At 41.5% G+C, this 20,739-nt stretch overlaps 1 protein-coding gene across 2 annotated transcripts; it reads left to right on the top strand.

Moving 5' to 3' along the window:
• The first annotated feature begins 13,430 nt into the window (after positions 1 to 13,430).
• fgf7 (fibroblast growth factor 7) lies at positions 13,431 to 20,419 on the top strand. Of its 2 annotated transcripts, none has more exons than XM_056278908.1 (4): positions 13,431 to 13,598; positions 14,082 to 14,701; positions 18,902 to 19,008; positions 19,153 to 20,419. In XM_056278908.1, the coding sequence occupies exons 2-4, from the start codon at positions 14,416 to 14,418 to the stop codon at positions 19,366 to 19,368; spliced, it is 609 nt and encodes a 202-aa protein (XP_056134883.1). In that variant the 5' UTR covers positions 13,431 to 13,598; positions 14,082 to 14,415; the 3' UTR covers positions 19,369 to 20,419. The 2 variants fall into 2 exon arrangements, with proteins under 2 accessions (XP_056134883.1, XP_056134884.1); XM_056278909.1 differs by having other exon boundaries at positions 13,431 to 13,651.
• Positions 20,420 to 20,739: the final 320 nt, after the last annotated feature.

Raw genomic sequence — 20,739 nt, 5'->3', positions numbered from 1 at the left:
ATTCTGGTGAAATGTCTAGTGCAGATATTTTTCTGATTTATATCCAATGTGTTTTCTGTGTTGTTTAAGGTAACATAAAGACGATATTGGTATTTTTCATTGTGACAATTGGCAATGCTATATTTTTCTAATTGTGTACTTTCTTATAGGGACAATGCAATGTTTATTGAGAAGCTTTGTGAACATGTAAATATGAAAGTTTTGGAAAATGCATTACAACATCGGACTTGGCTGCAGCAACATCGTGTCCGTTTGTTGTTTCTTTCTATCCCCCCTTACAGGGGTGTAACATCGGCGCACACACACACTGTCTCTCTCTCTCTGTCCTGTTGTCTCTTAGTTTTTTACTTTCCAAGGATGTGCTGTCATTCAATGCATTATCCTACAGCAGTGCTAGCAGAGAACGATTTAGTTTCTGTTCGGGAATAAGTTTGGTAATGCATATCAGCATCATCTGTGTGATAGTTTGGCATTGTAGTTACTGAGCCTCGTGTTGTTTTTGAGTGCAGTCTGCCTTTAAGGATGTAGAATTTAGCTAATAAAAAGTTAAACTGATTAGTTAAAACTATGTGCTCGAATTTCTGTCCTGATCAGTGAATCCCAATAAAACATCCTCCAACACGTCTTATTCTTCTTCTACTTCTTTGCCCTTAGAAACATGTAATATGTCACTCCCATGCTCGTGCCCACATTTTCTTCTTTCTTTTGAAAAATTTTTTTTTTTATGGAACTTTCCCCCTTTTTCTCTCTAATTGCATCCGGCCAATTACCCTATTTTCCGAGCCATCCCTGTCACTGCTCGACCCCCTCTGCTGATCCGGGAAGGGCCGCAGATGCCAGCAGCTTCTCTTCACCTGACAGTGAGGAGTTTCGCCAGGAGGATGTAGCAGAAGGGGGGGATCACGCTATTCCCCCCAGTTCCCCCTCCCCCTGAACAGGAGTCCCACCAACCAGAGGAGGTGCTAGTGCAGCGACCAGGACACATACCCACCGGTTTCCCACCCGCAGACACAGCCAATCGTGTCTGTAGGGACGCCTGACCAAGCCGGACATAACACAACACGGGGATTCGAACCGACGATCCCCGTGTTGGTAGGCAACGGAATAGCTACGCTACCCGGGCACCCTGTGACCACTTTTCTTACCATGAACACCTTTCTTGCTGTGTGCAATAGTGTCACAAAAATGCCGCTGACACCTTTAATGTAAAAAAAAAAAAAAAAAAACGAAAAACAAACAGCACTTTTAAAGAACTTAGATTTGTAAAAGAAACTTTCTTCATATTATATGACTATAAGCCACCCGATTAGTATTGCACCATCAGTCCAGCCACAGAATAACAAGTTCCAACACTGCCCAAGGCGCTTTTACGTCCTCAGAAAATCTCTTAACCTCTTCCTGTCCTCCTCCTCACACACACACACCACTGCCAGGTTCATTAAGTGCCCCATTTACCCCAGTGAAGTCACATGCATGGGGCTTTTCATCAAGTTAACGGGTTTGGTGCGTTTGAACCTAACACATTATTATCACTTCACCCTGCTGTTCATAGTCACTTGGACCTAGACTAGAATCTGGGGGACTGTTGCTGGATGAGCCTTGTCATTTAAATAGCATTTGTTAGTAAGTTTTATAAGCATGTTGCTCAGGAAGCTAACATGGCATTATTCTAAAACAACGTGCACACCAGCTGTATTGGGATTTAGAGGGAGGGATGCACTAACAGACACCGATAGAAGGGCAGATAAAAGTAAATAACACCAACAGGAAGAGAGACGGAGAGAGAGAAAGAAAGAAAGAAACTGAGACAATAACAGAAACAAAAGAGATGCTGGCCAAGACTCAGGGGAACAGGTTGAGACTCATCTGGAATCATTTTGTGCCAGTAAGGAGGACGACTTCGGTTCTGAAAATAGCAGTGATCTCCATAAAGGGAAAATCTATGAAAGGATGGAGTCTTATCTGATACTTGAAGGTGAGATCAGCTCTAGGCTGCTGGCAGCCATTACACACAGAGAGACAAGACCAATAACCAGCAGGCTCTACTGAAGCCCCTGCTGTGCTTCGTCATGCATGTGAGTGATCACTTGTCGTTTAGCATATTCCTCAACAGTTTAACAGCATCTTCCTTTGCACTGAGCTGAGCTGCCTGATACAAAACAAACAAGATTATTCACAATGTTAATCCATCTAGCGACAGCTACACTTGTCACTTTGTAATCTGATCCTGCCAGGACATGTGAAGTGACAGGTTTCATACTCAGCTCTTCAAAAACAGTTCTGGAAGTAATCATGCCCATAGTGTGGATGCATATGAGATACAACATGCATACTTCAGGATGTTCAGAATGAGGGTGGGGTAAAAGTAATGCTGATGTTGCAGCCACTCTCATGCAAAGCCTAGGTATGCAACAATGCAATCTTATACAATCCTATATTCAAAAAAGATGAGATCTCAAAACTCATGTTAACATGACAAGGGCTCACTTTGTTACAAAGGGTGATCGGGCTTTTGCTGTTAGAGCCCCCACACTGTGGAATGCTCTTCCTGTAGAGCTAAGATGAACTAAGTCTCTAGCTTCTTTTAAATCTCATCTCAAAACTTTTCTTTTTATGAGAGCTTTTACAAATGTTTGATATTGGTTTTTATTTATACTGATTTTATTTGTACTCTTATTTGATCTTATTCTTATTTTGCCTTGTCTGGTTTTATCCTTGTTTCTTTTTTTTTGTGAAGCACTTTGTAACATTGTTTCAGAAAAATGCTATATAACTACTACTACTACTACTTTCAGCTGTTCCCGTTAGGGGTCACCACAGCGGATCATCCGTTTCCATTTCTTCCTGTCTTCTGCGTCTTCCTCTGTCACATCAGCCACCTGCATGTCTTCCCTCACCACATCCATAAACCTCCTCTTTGGCCTTCCTCTTTTCCTCTTCCCTGGCAGCTCCATATTCAGCATCCTTCCCCCAATATACCCAGCATCTCTCCTCCACACATGTCCAAGCCATCTCAATCTTGCCTCTCTTGCTTTGTCTCCAAACCGTCCAACTTTAGTGGTCCCTCTAATATAATTGTTCCTAATCCTGTCCTTCGTCACTCCGAATGAAAATCTTAGCATCTTCAACTCTGCCACCTCCAGCTCCGCCGACTGTCTTTTCATCAGTGCCACTGTCTCCAAACCATATAACATAGCTGGTCTCACAACCATCTTGTAAACCTTCCCTTTAACTCTTGCTGGTACCCTTCTGTCACAAATCACTCCTGACACTCTTCTCCACCCTGCCTGCACTCTCTTCCTCACCTCTCTTCTACACTCCCCATTACTTTGGACAGTTGACCCCCAAGAAACATGCTATATAAATAAAATCATTATTACTATTATTATTATTAACTCTTACAGTATATTTTTTACCCCCAAAAGCAACCATCACCCATCTAACTAACAGTTTGGGGGTAGGATATGGCAGTGAAGAAATCTCAGTATTTGTTTCTATAGGAGTACGATCCAGCTCGTACGGGTTTCCCTGAGAGCATATGGCTTGAACTGTATGTACTACAATTCTGGATTGGGACTAAAATAATGGGACTGGGGAACACACACACACATACACATACCATGTCACGTATACTTGTGGCAACCCCTCAATGACTACGATCACTCCCTAGTCCTTAACCTTAAACATCATAACATGTCTAACCTTAACCCTTACCCTAACCTTAACCCCAAAACCAAGCCCTAACCTTAAAATAGACCCTTTTCCTCATGGGGACCCATAAAAGGTAGGCGGTTCAGGTTTTTGTATCCTAATGGGGACCATACGTCCCCATTAGGATACAAAAACCTGGTGTACACACACGCACATGCACATACAGATTTCTTTTTCTCATGTGAAGGGGCACTTACTGTATTAGGTGCATAATCTCCATGCACATCATCTGCATTGTATATCATAGAGAAATGGATTTTCAGGACAACAACTAAATATCTAACGAATTAAAGCCTAAAACAAAAAGATTTTTAAGGAAGCGTCAATGATTTATGGAATTATATAACACAAGTCACTTTTACCAGTTACACTTAAGTGTGGATATATTTTAGGTGTTTTAACCCTGGAATAGCTGGAGCATCCTTCCTGCCATTTAGAAGTCCGGACTACTGACTAAAAATGATCAGACCTGGGCTCCTGGACTTTGGACTGCCTTTTCAGGGAGAGTTCAGGTTGGCAGATTCAGTGTGATCTTATCAGTATGTTCAAGAAATGTTCACATACAGACTTTCTGATCTGTTTCTTGCTATCTATTGTCTGTCTAATTCAGATTTGGCCAAACTTATGCTCACTGGCTTTCAGATACTATTGTTTCTTGGTATATGTATGGGCTTGCGACAGTGTTAAAAAGTGCAGTATACAGTTTAAGATTATAATTTCAGTGAGTATGCATGAGCATGCATTTCCACCTATCATGAGTAAAACAGCAAAACTGAGAAACAAGAGGCTATTGCGCCAAAAACTTGTTTAATTTACCTCTCTCTCTGTCTCTGTCTCTCTCTCACTCTCGCTTCCTTTCTCTCTTAGTGTGACTGATGGGAAATTCTGCTCTGACGTCAGCCTCAGCAAAGGTCAGCCTCCAAGTTTGAGTCGTGAGCTCGCCAAACGCCATCTGCAGTTCTGGTAACAGACACATAAAAAAAACAAATAGCGTAGTTTTATTTGTTCACAAAAACACTCAAACTTTAAAACCCAGGGATGTGAAACATTCTGTTCTTGGTCTTTATAGATGGATTAGCTGATCAAGTGGGTAACAAAAGGGTCTGCAGTGTGGGGAACGTCCATGCTTATGTAGTATGACCGCCACGGATCAAATCCCCCTGGTGCCACTGGCGTTGAGCTCAAGGGTCAAAGGTCAAAATAACTCGCCGACAACCCTTTTTACATGTAGTCCCATCCCTCTGGAAAGGACAAGCAGCAAACACACACACACGCATGCACACACATGTATATATATATATACATACCATCCAGGTCATAAGGATGATCAGGAGAGACAGCATCTACTTTGCAGCTGAAATTGATGAGATTTCACCAAGGCCAGTTGAACAGACTAATTTCATTTGACAACAGACAGCTGGTAATTTTGTTATTGTTAAGGTTTATATATTTTCCTCATCTAAGTGCAAGCATTACAACAGTGAGCCAGAGCAGAGGTTTCTCCTAAAAACCCGTCACCCTGCATCTTGACTCATACCCTTCTGCTTATTTTAGAAGCTCTTTCTCCTTTAAAGCCACTAAGACAGAGTGTGTTTTTACAAGCAAGCCCCCGCTTTTTCTGATACATGAGCAGATATGGTGAGCAGCTAAGACAGTGATCCCTAACAGCTGTTCCTGCATTAGGTGGGATAAGTCTATTCCCCCGCTGGTGGACCACAACACGGGTTCAGGTTCTCTAACAAGGCCTATTACACCAGTCATAATACACAGGCGAACAAACTACCCATGGCGTCGTGCAATGCACCTTTCTTCAAAAGTATGTCACACACAAGTCTCTGAGCCGAACATGCCAATCGTCAAATCTATCCAATCACGGCAGAATTTGTGTTTTCTTTTTTAACCTAAAGTAACCTAATTAAAGTTGATGGTCTTATAAAATAATTTGTCCTATTTGTAAATTGCTTATCATCAGCATGTGTGTGTGTGTGTGTGTGTGTGTGTGTGTGTGTGTGTGTGTGTGTGTGTGTGTGTGTGTGTGTGTGTGTGTGTGTGTGTGAGTGTGAATGTGAATGTGAGGCATTCGATAATTGTAAAGTGTTTGAGTGGCTGTTTCAGCTAGAAAAGTGCTTTAAAAAATGCGGTCCTCTTATCAGCAGTGCAAAGGGGAGCACAGGTAGCTATTAATTGCCATTTTCTTAGTGGATAAGCAGTGGATTAATTGGATCTAGAAGTCAATTCACAACACAGCAGAATCATGATGGATCACAGATGATAAAAAAGAATACAACCAGACGGAAACAGGCTCTCGTGAGGGAAGTTGAAGACCATTAGCGATATCCCATTTCACACCTCGGCTTGGGCTGAGGCCTCAGTGATGGCCTGAACAGTGACCATGTGTCACTTTTTATTGCACTAACACTCAGTGTGTCAGCAGGACCCAGAAAGACAGGCTTCAAAGAGCACAGACAAGCAAGCAGCTAAACATTTGCAGCTCGCGCCGTGTGTGTATATGTATGTATGTGTGTATGTGTGTGTGCGTGCACGTGTGTATGTGTGTGTGCATATACTGTGCCCACGACAGAATACTGCAAAGCCTGCTGCCACAGTCAGAGCTTCACTGCTCATCTCTGGACACTGCCATACACAGTGAGTACATGATTTACTCACAAAATATTTGACACTTTACCCTTTTTTGAGAGTTTTCTTTCTTTTCTTTTCTTTTTTTTTTGTTGAGTTTTTTGAGTAGTGTACTTGCTCTAGAAATATAGACTGACAAAGTTGGTCTGTATTGTATGATGTAATGACCCAATGACTACAGAAAAAAAAGTATAGGGGGCTAAATCTCTGCATTGGTGAGAGGTCATTTTTTCCCCCTTATTAAAACTGACTTTTCATTACAATGAGTATTGGAAATGATGACATAGCTACATAAAGTATAAGTTTGTGAATGGTAGACAGTTACTTTGGCATAATGACATACTGATAAAGAAAGATCTGCATACCCCACAATACGTAAAAAGTGTTTTTTGACTGCTGCTGATTTACAAAAAAAAAATCCTTTTGCTGAGTAAGAAGGACACTGTTGTATTAAACTGCTATGCCATGTACCATGTTGTGTGAGGGTGTGGGTGTGTCTGTGTGAGTGGGTGGGCATGCCTGCATGTGTGTGTGTGTGAGTGTGTACATTATGTTAATTGTGTATATGTGTGTGTTGTGAGCTATGGTTATTTATAGTTGGGGCTAATGTTGTGAGGCTCCATCCCCAGAGATCCCCAATTATAATGGAATTTAGAAAGCAAAAGCTAAACCCAAACAGTCTAAAACCAGCACTAAGAATAGCCTGACCTTAAACACAATCCATTCTGCAAGCATAAAGGCAATCATATCAGTGGAAGACAGGGTGAAGAATCGGTGATCTGAACACACACACACACACACACACACACACACACACACACACACACACACACACACACACACACACACAAACAAAGGCCCTTCACTCTCCAGGAATGCTTTTAGAGTGCAGAGAGCAGACAGTGCATGGAGGCAGATGTCTTTGCAGTAATAGTGGAAACTATCATAAATTCTGGATCTAGCACCATGTGCTAACAGCACGAGAAGTTCTCGAGAAACAGACCTTAGATAAATCACAGAGTGATACGTCCATTCTGCAAATGAGGGACTGGAAACAACTTGTTCGACAACTGCTTATCTAGTGAACCTCCAAACCAGTCAAGTCAATTTTATTTGTACAGCCCAATATCACAAATTACAAATTTGCCCCAGGGGACTTTACAGCAATACAACATCCTGTCCTTAGACCCTTACATCGGAGAAGGAACAACTTCCTTTAAAAAAAAAACCCCGTTAACATGGAGAAATAATAGGAAGAAACCTCAGGGAGAGCAACAGAGGAGGGATCTCTCTCCCAAGACGGACAACATGCAATGGATGTTGTGTGCACAGAATAAAACACAATTTACAGAATACAACATTGAAAGAGGATAACAGAATTATAATGGAATTATAATATATATGAAGAATATGACGAGGAGGATGCCAAGCAGTGTCCAGATGCCACCAGAACAGCCTAGGACCTGAATCACATGACCACCATCACCATGTAGACCTGACAAGAGGAAGGACTACACATGCACACAGGGGAGACTCACATCACACCATTCACATACATGGGAGAAGAGACAATAAAAGACATTAGTCACACACTGAAGAGAGAGAAGGCTATAACATTGAAACAGGATAAAACATATTTTATGGGCTTATAAGATATATAAAAAATGTGATGAGGAGGATGCTAAGCAGTGTCCAAGTGGTGATCACCATCACCATGGAGACCTGGGAGGAGGACAGACTACACGTGCACACAGGAGAGACTCACATCACACCATTCAAATACACAGGAGAAGAGAAAGGAGAAGACATCGTTCAGAGAGAGAGAGAAAATATGTGAGAGGAGAGAAGAGTTTGCCATAGTCAATAATCTATACGCTATAATTTCATCAGCAGAACAGTGCTTGGTAAATTCATTGAGACACACACCAACCCGTAAGCCGTGAAGTACTCAATTTAAAATTGTAGGTTAAGGCAAAAAAGTTTTTAAAAAAACATTTATTTCTAGTTTTTCCCTTTATCCCACCCGCTTAACCCAATGGCATATGGCCGGAACGCTTGTTGAATAACTCCCCTGGCTCACGTTTCCACAGGAAGGAGATAGTCGTAACACCAGCTTCCTTCAAAGTCGTGTCGGCTGCTCTCGCTATTTTACACACTGAAGCCTCACATGGATTGCTTTACCTTCAGGCCGCGAAAGAGACATAGGGAGAATGCTTTTGGTTGCTTGGCTGCAGATGCCGGGATGGGCCAGAGGGGTCGCTGGAGAACGACGAGTCCCCCAACACTATACCGATCTACACCCACGATCCTTCGGGTAAGGGTGGCCTAATGCATGCCTTACCCTGTGGACGCTCTGGCCGTGACCGGTTACGGCGAGTCTGGGATATGAACCTCCTAGCCTCATGATTGCAAGAACGGCGGTTTATTCCGCTCGGCCATCAGAGCGGCCAAAAGATGAGTTTTAAATTTGGATTTAAAGGACTCGACAGACTCTGATTGTCTGACGACAGTAGGCATGTTATTTCACAAGAATGAGGCCCGACAGGAAAAGGCCCTGCCACCAGCTGACTACTTTTTAACTTTGGGTACACACAGGAGCCCTGTATTTTGAGAGCAGAGAGCTCGAGATGGAATGTACGGTTTAATGAGATCAGACGGGTATGATGGGTAAGCCCATTTAGGATTTTATAAGTCAGCAGAAGCACCTTGAAGTCTGATCTAACATGGATAGGAAGCCAAAGAAGGGAGGCAAGAACCAGTGTAATATGGTCAAATTTCCTAGATTTAGTTAGGATTCTAGCTGCAGCATTTTGAACCATCTGAAGACTTTTAGTACTAGCATGTGGCAGGTCTGAACAGAAAATTACAATAATCAAGTCTGGATAAAACAAATGCATGGATTAGAGTCTCTGTGTTAGACTTGGACAGGAAGGACCGAATTCTAGCTATGTTACGTAAGTGAAAAAAGACAGTCTTGGTGATTTCTTTAATGTGCTTATCAAAGGAAAGGCTGGGATCAAACGTAACACCAAGATTTTTGGCTGCCACACTTTGTGAAATCACAGAATTGTCGATTCTTATTGTTACTTGATCAAATTAATGTCTGTGTCTAGCAAGGCCAAACACCAGCATCTCAGTTTTAGCTAAATTTAAAAGCAGGAAATTTAGTGACATCCCATTTTTCACAGCATTCAAGCAGGCCTCTGAATTAATCATTTGAGTATGATCATCAGCCCTTACAGGCACATACAGCTGAGTATTAGCAGCATAGCAATGGAAATTTATTCCATGTCTGCATATAATTTGGCAAAGAGATGAAATATAAAGAGAGAAAAATAGAGGGCCAAGAACCGAACCCTGAGGTACACCATATTTAACGTCAGATAATTTCGATGTCACATTATTGTTGCAGACACACTGTGTTCATCCAGATAAGTACGAGTTAAGCCAAAAGAGATCTAAGCCAGAGATACCAAAATTGAAAAAAATATTCTGTCTAATGGTATACAGTGATCAGTGGTGTCAAAGGTTGTACTGAGGTCGAGTAGTAGAAGCACAGAGGTGGAATCAGAGTCCATATCAAGTAGAAGATTGTTCACCACTGTGGTCAGAGCAGTTTCAGTGGAGTGACAGGCCCTGAAAGCTGATTGAAATGGTTCATATAGGTATTTTTCTTCTATATGGGTCAAAAGTTTTTGATATAAAACTCTCTCTAGTACTTTAGAAAAGAATGGAAGAGTAAAATGAACTGGTCCTGTTGTTTGAATGGGTAAACTGTAATAAAACTGTCCTGAGAAACTTCTGTGTGATTGTGCGTGCATGTGCACGTGTTTGCATGTGTTTTAGCTTGTGTGTTATGCTTCTGCTATAACTCTGGACTCACCCCATCTCAAATAGCCAACTCCATAATCGTGCATTTACTACTGTCATGCAAATGTTACATTACATCACATAAGAAACGTGACTACACAGCTACATGTAGACAGAACTTCTATAAAGTCATAAGCTTATAACAAAAATTAAACTTTATGTCTAGTCACTTTACTTATGTTGTACAGATAGCATTATAATTGAAACCAGTTAATGATGCCAATACACTGGCCTTTAGCTGGCTGTGACAGGTAGAAACTAGGTATGCTTACAAACCTGGTGCTGGAGGACTGTGAGTATGCACAATTGCATGTTACACTGCCGTGAACCCTCTCAGACTCTTGAGAGTGTGTCTGTTGGTTTCACCAGCAGAATTCAATTGCAGGGAGAGGTGACGTTTTTAACGCTAACTCTCCACTTTCAAACCTGCAAGAAACCCTGGGAGAAAGAGACAGACACAGCAGAGAGGAACTAGAGGCAAGCTGATACATGGACAGACAGATAGTCACACAAAATCAAAGAAGAACACAGGTCCACTTAGTGAGCCCTGCAGCCACAGCACTTCCTATGCTACTGTAAACTCCAGACAGTTCTGGGACTTTGATCCTAGAATGCCAGCAGGCAACCATTCAAACTATAAAACCAAACAACCGGCACACACGCACACATACACACACACACACACACACACACACACACACACACACACACACACACACACACACACACAAATAGAGGGTCTAAGGATTGCTGTCTACTGTTGTTTACTGTATCTACCTGCTTCTCAGTCACCCTCAGTATCAGTCTCAGTCTCAGAGGGTCTTAAGAATGTGATTTAGCGCTATATGAATAAACTTGACTTCACTTGATACACATACACGAATTCGCGCACGCGTACATACACACACACACACACAGATAAACAAACAAATACACATACCCACAGGCACATGCTGACATGCTGGAAGTTTGTTTTGGAAAATTAAGAACGGAAATAACATGAAGTCATTCTTTCATGATATGGGATTTAATTTATTCTCAAGTACACATAAACAGATCCTTAGATTCAGTCTTTCAAGCACTTTTTCATAGCCTTACGAAGTTTGATCAGTGCAGCTGATCCTCCTCTTCACATAAATGTCTTGTTTCAACATATGTTCAATATATTACCAAGTGGGTAAACAGCCAAGCATCAATTTCATAACATTTTGTAAACACATTTGAGAGAGCAGATTAAAGAATCAAACTGAGAACCATCAGTGTTCTGGAAAACCCCTCCCAAGAGCGTGATGCTCAGAAGATGATAAATCTTGTGGAGTCTGGAGGAAGTGCATGAGGCACAATCCTGAGTACATCCAAAGGATAAAGTCAGAAAACAAATAAACTAAGGAGTTAGGGGGGAGGGTGTCTTTTCAGTCCAATTAGTCTGGTTATTGTTATGATCACACCCTGTTGATTGTATAATCAGTGTCATTGCCATTAAATCGGTCTGTCAAGGCTTCTCCTTCCCAGCCTCATGTATCTTAATCACGCGAGGTCAAGGGCGCCATCCTTAACCTGTGAACTGGGTTCTCTTGTAAAATCTCTAAAGAGAGGCCCACGGGGCAGCCAGGTGGAGTAAATTTAACTGCTGCAATCAGCTATTAAAGATGAGAGTTCAGATACCGCCTCTCTGTACAGTACATTTTGTACATGGGCAGGCTACATAAGAACAGGTTTTGACATTTTAATCTTAACACAGGTTCGGAGCGCAACAGGCAAGTTTGAATTCGATTACAATTCAAAAACTCCAGCTAATAATGGGACACCCCTATCTAATTTTCCCTTATTTCCACTGACCCATCTGTCTTTGCCCCCCGTCCACCCCCACCCCATACACACACCACACACCATACACATGGATGTGACTGACAGCAGGGGTCACCTGGTAGAGGAAATTGTTACAGCATGGTGGACCTCTCGCTATAACTAAAACTATACTGAAACTCCCATAGTGTCAAATGAATCAACATCCACCTGTCATGAGAAACAATATTTCAGAATTCAAACTAAATATCAATCAAAAACACTTACTTTTGTCAGCTTTATTGGGGGGGGGTGTCAAAATGTATAGGTTTGCTGATGGAATGACATGTCCACTGCTGCGTTGAGTCTAGAAATCCATGCTCCTACTAAAGTCAGTCATCTTACGTCTAATACTGAAGTGTTTGGATGGGCAATCCAGACAGGCTAGTGGCAGTCATATCTTGTGTATGGTGTTGAGAGTGTGTGAACTGTCTCTCAGGTGATGGAGGGGACAGACAAGCATGCCTGAGTGACACCTAATAGATCAGGCCTTTATGACCACCAGTTTAGCAGATGAGAGGGAGGCCTGCTGTGGCCAGAAGTCCCTCTCTCTCAGGTCTGCAGCCCTGACCTCCCCAGGGGAGTGCGTCATTAGGGCCCATATAAACTTTTGAAGTGGTGAGTCCAAGGAAAGGCCAGGTATGTAAAGTGATATATTGTAGCTTTAAATACAAACACAAAAAGTGAAAGAGTGCATGACTCCCTGACACAGAGATGACTACTTCTAAGCAGTTATATAATGTCTTCTGTTTTTCCCTTCCTTGATGGATGCCTGCCAGTTGTAACTTATTGCTTCCCCCATTACTCTTAATAAGCCAACGAAGTGAGTCAATTCTTTGATGTTTTTTTTTTTTCGGCTCTCAAGTCAATAAATCCTCGTGTATAATTCAAGGCAACAAAACATACACACTAAATGATACTGACAATTTAAATGATAGGGGAGAAATTCCTGGGAGCTTTATAATCAGAGCAAACACCCGAACCATCAATTCACCAAATGCAAGTCAATATGAGACTCTTAACATACACAGTGCAAACATATTTAAAAGCAGAGGGTTTCTTGGAAAAAGGCAGAGGAATAGTAGGACGTAGCACAGTCACTGCACATGCAAATGCTGGAAACGTTTTCAGGCTGCGTACCGAGGAGAGTCAGCTATTCCAAATGTTTATAGCTCCCTCTCATGTCCGGTGGGTAAGTGACAGAGAAAGGCAGGCAGAGGGTGTTTCTCTATCGCATCTCGCCAAGGGACAGCTGACTGGTTGGGATCTAATTGCTCTCAAGTGAGGTCAGCAAGAGGCATTTATCTAACCAGAGTGCACAACAACAGTGGAAGATGCACAGAGCCAGCCTGCCAGAGTCAGGGAGACATCCATGGGAAGTGACAGAGGCTCTCAGCTCCTGCCTAGCTCACCAGCAGCACTGGGCTCGGTTCACCACTGAGTCTGCAACTCTGCAACTAGAGAATCTACAAATTAAAACGCTAAGGGGAAAAGGAATACACCTCTTTCAGCACCTATCATCCCTCACAGCACATGTAAGTTATTCGACCAGGCTCTTTCGCAGCTGAAAAACGGCAAAGACTTGAAGGTTTGTCTGAAACACGTACTGATGATAATTGTGGTCCTCTGTGACTTATGCATGCTGACAGAGAGGGGATTTCTGAACAGTGAGGCTGATGTTGAAAAGTATTGCCACAATATTTCGCAACTTTGTATCACGGGGAGGAGAGCGCACGCAAGCATAAGATGTTGAAATTCTGATTGAATGCTAGAAGAGCAGTTTGAAAATATCTAATATGATTTGAAAAAAGCAGATGTTCAGTGCAAGTGTTTAACATTATGCAATTCACAGCATCTCTAAAGTGCTATTTTGACAGGCTTTTATGTTTAATATATTCAACCAGTTTAACATTCCTGTAAAAAAAAATTGTACGCATGAAATTAAACAAGCACAGTATTTATATAAATACATATATATATATATTATATATGTGGATGGATATGTCTTGTTTTCACAGTGATGCCCCGCATCAAGGTTGCTGAAGTGGATTACGATGTCTGTTTTTGGACTTAATTCCCCAAACGATGGTCCAGGCAACACACACAGCTAGTGAGGATTAAAGAGAAGCATCACCTCATTGACCGGTCTGCTCCAATTCATTCTCCAACCATAACTTCCGAAGCCACCAGTCTGTCTCAGCGTCCCACCAGGAGTCCCCGCCGCAAGAAGGACATGCAAGGTCACAACTAAGGGGGTCAGGGGCCTAGGGTCGTGGGGCAGTGGAACAGCTCACGGATCTCTATCTCACATTTCAGTATGTTGTTCATGGAGCTCCACTGCATTGCATTATAATGCCCAAATGGATGCTGACATGGAACCTGCCAAATTTGCTCTCGGGACTGTACGTGCACATGATCTTCCTGTTTGGCAGTGTGTGTGTGGCCTGTAGTGACCGTACTCCAGAGCAACTGGCTGCCATCATGAACTGCTCCAAGCACGAGCGCCACACCAGGAACTACGACTACATGGAAGGAGGGGACGTGCGCATCCGACAACTGTTCAGTCGCACGCAGTGGTTCCTAACCATTGACGACTACGGCAACATCAATGGAACTCAAGACCCCACCAACTGCTACAGTAAGGAAGACCTTTTCATTCCCCTGATTATCAGTGTTTGCTTCAGCATTTCTTTTATATTGATTCCTAATAAGAACATTTTAAAAAACAACAACCCATGTTTATCATTACCGGTTTGACCCTGAGATGTCGGCATAAATGGATGTAGGGATAAATCCCACTCAGGTGAAGTGTCTGAGTTCTGCCAGACTGATTTCAGTGTGAGGGATCTCTGTGCTGAGTGAGTAATGAGTCTTTGGCCCGGCAAGGTGATGGGAGCACGTGGGAGGTGTTATTGTCAAATGTTCTCCACAGTGTAATCATAGTGTTAATGGGTGATGTGTCTCTGTTAGCGCGGCCAAAGTGACAGAGGTAAAGCGAAGCAGGTGTGGGCTTTGGCCTGCCCAATCATAACACCATCTAAACACAGTTTGTAATGAAGTAAACTAACGGAGATTGAAGGCTGCTTGGAGCCAAGGCCTTATCGGCTCATGACAAAGGCACTCCCTGGCAGTGACTCGCACTTGCTCAGGCGGTTTCTCTCTCACAAACACTGCGTCCGAATAATCTGGGAACACCGGGGCAGTTGACCGATATAGAAATGGAAAGAGTTATCATCATAGTCACCCTCTAAACTTTTCTTGGAATGATAGCTTAGCATCTTACACAACCACGGGTGAGTTTATCTCTGTTTATCCTAACATAGCGATGGCCAATCTTGCCTCCTCTGGCGTTGCACTAGCAGGAGGACACATGGCATCCTTTGGGGGAACATTTCACCCTATTTAACACAATCCAACTACACAATTTTAATTTCATCAAACTTATTGTTAATAATGATAGATAGACAAATGCATGAAATATTATCAAGCATGCTGATTATGATTATGGCTAACCACGGCAATTCGTCATTTAGTTTTAAAGACGTGTATTTAGATACCATTAGAAACCTCTGTGATGGTGAGGATGTTTCAGATAGCTATCATTTCCTCCTATCTGACGGTGCGGCTGTAGCTGGAATGTTGGCGTGACAGGGATTGCCTGTGACTGGAAAAGAGGCTTGCGTAACAATTGGCAATGAGAAGCAGAAAAAAATTGATACACCCAGATGTGGCTGACAGAAGCACGCACAAAGTGCACAGAAATATGCCCAACAAGCCTTTGAACTGACCAGTATGGTGTACAAATGTATAAAAATATATGGGATAAATCACTGATTCATACTTTTTGGCTGTGTGAAATATCGAGCCTTGAAAAGATTACCACATGCAGTCAGCGGCTTTCACCAAAAAAAAAAAAGACAAAAAGAAGAAGAAGGAAAAAACAGCCAGAAAGAAAGAAACCAAAATGACTAACTTAGGCATGTTTGGCTGCTACAGTTCCTGTGCCCTTATAACAAAAATGTATATATAGGCCTATTTCCAAAGAGTCTCATCTTTAGAAAAGAAGCAATTTCAGACTTGTCCTTGTAAGCACAACACTCTCAGAGGATGTGCCGATCAAAGACTTAATGCCAGGCAGTATTCAAAATTATGCATTGTTTTAAGCAGGCATTGAAACCACAATATATAGGTTTTTTAAGTTATGCTGGAACCCAAAGAGTGCAGTAAACATCGAATAAATAAGATGAGAACAATCCAACAAACAGGAAGTACAACTGTGGAGGCTGGTCGAGGACAGAACCTATGTTTTGCATTGCTCCCGTACACTGAACCGTAGAGGACTGGACAATTCCCCTTTCACTGTGTAAACACAGCCTGACACCCAATACAGGTTGCATATCAACAAACGAATAAAATAAGTCTTCAAATGTCCACTACTAATTACTAACACATGCATGTCTGCATCACAGTGGAGGACACTGGAGCATCCCAGATCCTGAGAATAACTACGGTGTGATTATAACATTGACAAAAGTTCGAGCAAAAGAACCTTACATAGCCTCATATAAAGAACTTCTCATACACGGCAGTTCCTAAATCTAAGAATGACAAACGACGTAGACAAATTTTAAAGACAAATTTAAAGCAAATCAAAAGAATAAACTGTGCCTGAGCCTACTTCTTTTTGTGCTAACTTCACATGATATTTCCCCTAATTACCCAAACATACACTTGTGAAATGGGTGAGGTTAGCCCACAGCAAATACAAGACTCATCATGTCTTACAGTCACCATTTAATTCACAATATGTAAAACGCGATGCTTTGGAAACTGGGTTTCTCTTTTTCTTAGATTTGGAAAATGTTATTTTATCAATAGCGTTATTTTTTTCTGATCACTGGAATAAGGTTGTGATATTGTTAATGTGTGATGATAAGATTTTTCAGCCTGGGCAAGAACCCACTATTGCTAGAAGTCTGTTTCATTGCAGTGAAGCAATGCAATGTGTTTCCTCTATCCAGGGAGGAAAGAATTAAGGATCACCCACAAATGAGTTTACATTGCCGGGGACTGGACCAGAGAGCGAAGGCAAATCTGTTCAAGCTGAGGAAAGCCCGAGAGGCTCCCCGTATACCACCGAGCCAACTTGTTAATACTTTGTGTGAGGAAGTGTGTTGGTGTCTGTGTATCTGAGACAATTTCATCCTCCCCGAGTCTCAGAACTTTAATTCAATCAGGGTTAACCGTGATCCTTAACATTAACAGTGAATTTTGTGTCGTTTGAGATGGCAGCTCTGTCCATTTGGGTTTTCTCCTGCCCCTCACAGAGGTTCCTTTGCTCCTGCACCACACAACCACCACAAAAGTAACATCAGTGCTTGTCCTGTTAAATAAATCCGTACGCACGGTAAATGAGTAGCAATGTCAAGTCTAATATGAAACCTTGGTGCAACACAGACAAATTTTGGGACGCCTGGGAGACTGCCATCTGTTTGTGATCTGAAAAGCAATGAAACACCTTTAATGATGCTCTCCTTTCTATATGTCTCTGTCTGTCGAATGGAAAAATCACAGCTAGATGTTTAAATCAACATTAAAGGTCTCCTTCCCTGCAAATAGCCGAGAATCTGACTCAAACCTGGGCTGGGTTCTGATTCTTTGAAGTATCCCCCCCCTCCTTGGATCAGGTCACAAGTTTGAGAGCTTTGATGCGGAAATGTTATTTTTTATTAAACTCAACAGAGCTTGAGCCTTGCGTTTCATCACAAAGGCAATAAATATGATATTCACATGCTAGATTAGGGTTCTGTAGTATGATGGGATGGCTTAAGATGTATGAAACATTATTAAAAGACAGATGTGTGTTAACCTGAGAGCAGGGATGCAAATGCAAAACCTTTCTGAAAGATCTTTCTGGGTCCAGTCAAGTCTAATCTGGGTCCAAAGTCAGAGTCAACAATTTTTGTAACAACACGGAAAAAGAATTGTGTTTTTCAGAGTAGACTTTTTTTTTCATAGCTCTTTACAGAGTCAGGTTGTACATTCTGGGCATGTGCAGAGTCAAAGCGTTGGATGGTAATGAGTAAGGATAATAGACTTAGCTTTATAGTCACAAAAGACCAGAAATAAACTCATTCATCTTCGGGAAAGGTGAGTGGGCATACTGTTTAACCATCACTGAGATTCAACTCTACTGAATTCTGAAGTGTGTAGTTTCTCTTTGGAGACTGAATACACATTCTCTTTGCTTTATGTTGAACTTCGGTTAGTTGAGATAGACTTTAGTCCATGCAAGATACAACCGATGACTTTCTGCTTTTATTGCATTCTTTTGCATTTTTTTTATTTATTCATATAACTCAAAACAATTAATAAAATACATTACCAAGCATTTTCATTGTAAGGATTTATATCAAATCAGCGATATACATTTCTGCTGAACCACTGCATTGTTTCACAAAACTACCACAATGCCAAAATAGTTTGGCAGTAGATGGTTTACTCTCCTGCAGAAGTGGAGAGCAGGTCTGAATCTTAGCGTGCAAAGCATATGCAAGGAGGTAGTTTTCTCAATCCCAAGGGAGGGAGGCCTAATCTGTCTCCCATATGTGCCAAGGCAAAGGTTGTGGTTTGTGTAATGGCCACCCAGGCCAGTTAACAAGGCTTGAATGAAGCCAGGGGGACCGCAGACTGATTAAGCACAGGAACGCCAATCCCGTCTGTTAATGGAGATGAATTCTGAGCACAGTGCAGCGCCGGGGCAAAAGTCTGAATGTTGATAGTCTGCTATCTGTTCTATAATAGCTGTCATCCTCTGTACTGTGTGACTATCTTTTAGGTATCCTGGAGATCCGGACGGTGTCTGAGGGGGGTATATTGGCTATCAAGGGGGTGAAGAGTCAGTATTATATCTCCATGAACAAGAATGGGCAGCTGCAAGGCAAGGTAACATTCCTCCTCTGTGGCAAAATATCTAAATAGAAAAAAAAAAGGGACCAAAAACAATGCTTAGAAGTTACACTTGGTGCTGGTGACATGTAAAAAAATGTACAATAAAGCATGTGATTGTATTTTTTTATCCTTATACAGAAGATCTACAATGAGAACTGCAACTTCAAGGAGGTTTTCCTAGAAAATTACTTCAATGCTTACTCCTCTGCAAAGTGGACGGTAACTGGCAAAGAAATGTTCATAGCCCTGTCTCAAAAGGGAAGGCCATTGCGGGGGAAGAAGACCAGGAGGGAGCACATAGCATCTCACTTCATCCCTATGAAATGTAGGGATGAGGAGAGGCGGGTGGACTGACAAACCCAAGGACTTATGAGCAGCATATCATGTATGGTTTCAACCACATATACCAGTAAAAGTGTCTCGACACAGAACTGACATAATCTTAGTACCCACATCATGGTCTACTCTCCTACTTGTTGAATTGTGAATTAGTCATTTGATGTCCCGAACATTTTTGGCATATTTATGAGAAATCAACAAAGACACATTAGGAACGTTTGAAAATTTCCCAGAAAGATTCCAGTTGAAAAAAAATCTAACCGCGTTGATACAATTTCCTCCAGAGGATCTTATGCTTACTTTATGGTCAGCTGAAATAGAAATGATGAAACCATCAAATTCGAATCAGTTATGATGGTTAAGTATGTCTCCTTATAGCACATTTGAATATCTCTTTATGAAAGTTTCTGTATAACAAGAAGTCATCTATCAACAGCCAGAAAAAGGGACCTGGTTATCCACAAAAAAGGCCCAAAACCAAGATTAACATCCAAGTTACTTGTCTCGAGCTATAAGAGGAAGCAAGCTGGACTTTCTTTCTTATTGTGGCGTGAGTGCACAGAGCACCATAAACAGAGCCCTGGTGACATTGCATCCAGCACATTCAGTGAATTTGTGTCACCTTTTTTGATGAACTGTTGATCTGTTATCTAGTCCTTAATGCTCGTGGGCTGGACTTGGGTCACATGCATTATAGCTGCTCACTGCCTCCCTCTTCATTATCAAGGTGTGACTCTAAGATGTTAGAATACTCTGCTGCTGCTGCTGACGAGCTATAAAGATTAAAATACAAATACAAAGTGAACACCATTTTAAATGTGTATGTTATGCAATTCATTTTTTTTCGGCCTCACAACTAATGATCATATAAATGTTTCACGTGAAATTCTATTCCCTTTCCATATATGTAAAACCACTATTTATTTGAGAGTTGTTTTTTTAACTGTTAGGACATTCCAATTTTTTCACCAGATCTGACAGTCATCCTGCAAAGAAGCATTGAAAGTATTTACCAGAAGGGCCACTTATGTAATTAATTTTTCGAATATATATATATATATATATATATATATATATATATATATATATATATATATATATATATATATATATATATATATATCACCTTCTCATCTCAATCTCAATCTCAACAGCCTACTTTCTTAAACTCTGCATTACAGCATATCACTGCAATATCTTAATAATGGCATATAGCATTATGTTATCATTCAGTGTTGTAAGTTATTTGTGTTATTTATATATAAAAGAACGATAAATTACCAGGATTGTGCTTCTTTTTCTCACCACTGTGTTGTGTCTTTATTTGCAAGGATTTAGTGTGATGCTGTTGACAGACAGACAGATAGATAGACAGATAATGACTAT

Source organism: Lampris incognitus, chromosome 4 (genome assembly GCF_029633865.1).
Source record: "Lampris incognitus isolate fLamInc1 chromosome 4, fLamInc1.hap2, whole genome shotgun sequence".
NCBI classification, from domain to species: Eukaryota; Metazoa; Chordata; class Actinopteri; order Lampriformes; family Lampridae; genus Lampris; species Lampris incognitus.
The sequence above is the reverse complement of the archived record's forward strand: the minus strand, read 5'-3'. Positions and strand labels throughout refer to the sequence as shown.

Coding starts and splice junctions, on each gene's coding strand:
- fgf7 (XM_056278908.1), top strand. CDS start 14,416: ATGCCCAAATGGATGCTGACATGGAACCTGCCAAATTTGCTCTCGGGA. Junction 14,702..18,901: donor AGACCCCACCAACTGCTACA/GTAAGGAAGACC, acceptor ACTATCTTTTAG/GTATCCTGGAGATCCGGACG. Junction 19,009..19,152: donor ATGGGCAGCTGCAAGGCAAG/GTAACATTCCTC, acceptor ATCCTTATACAG/AAGATCTACAATGAGAACTG.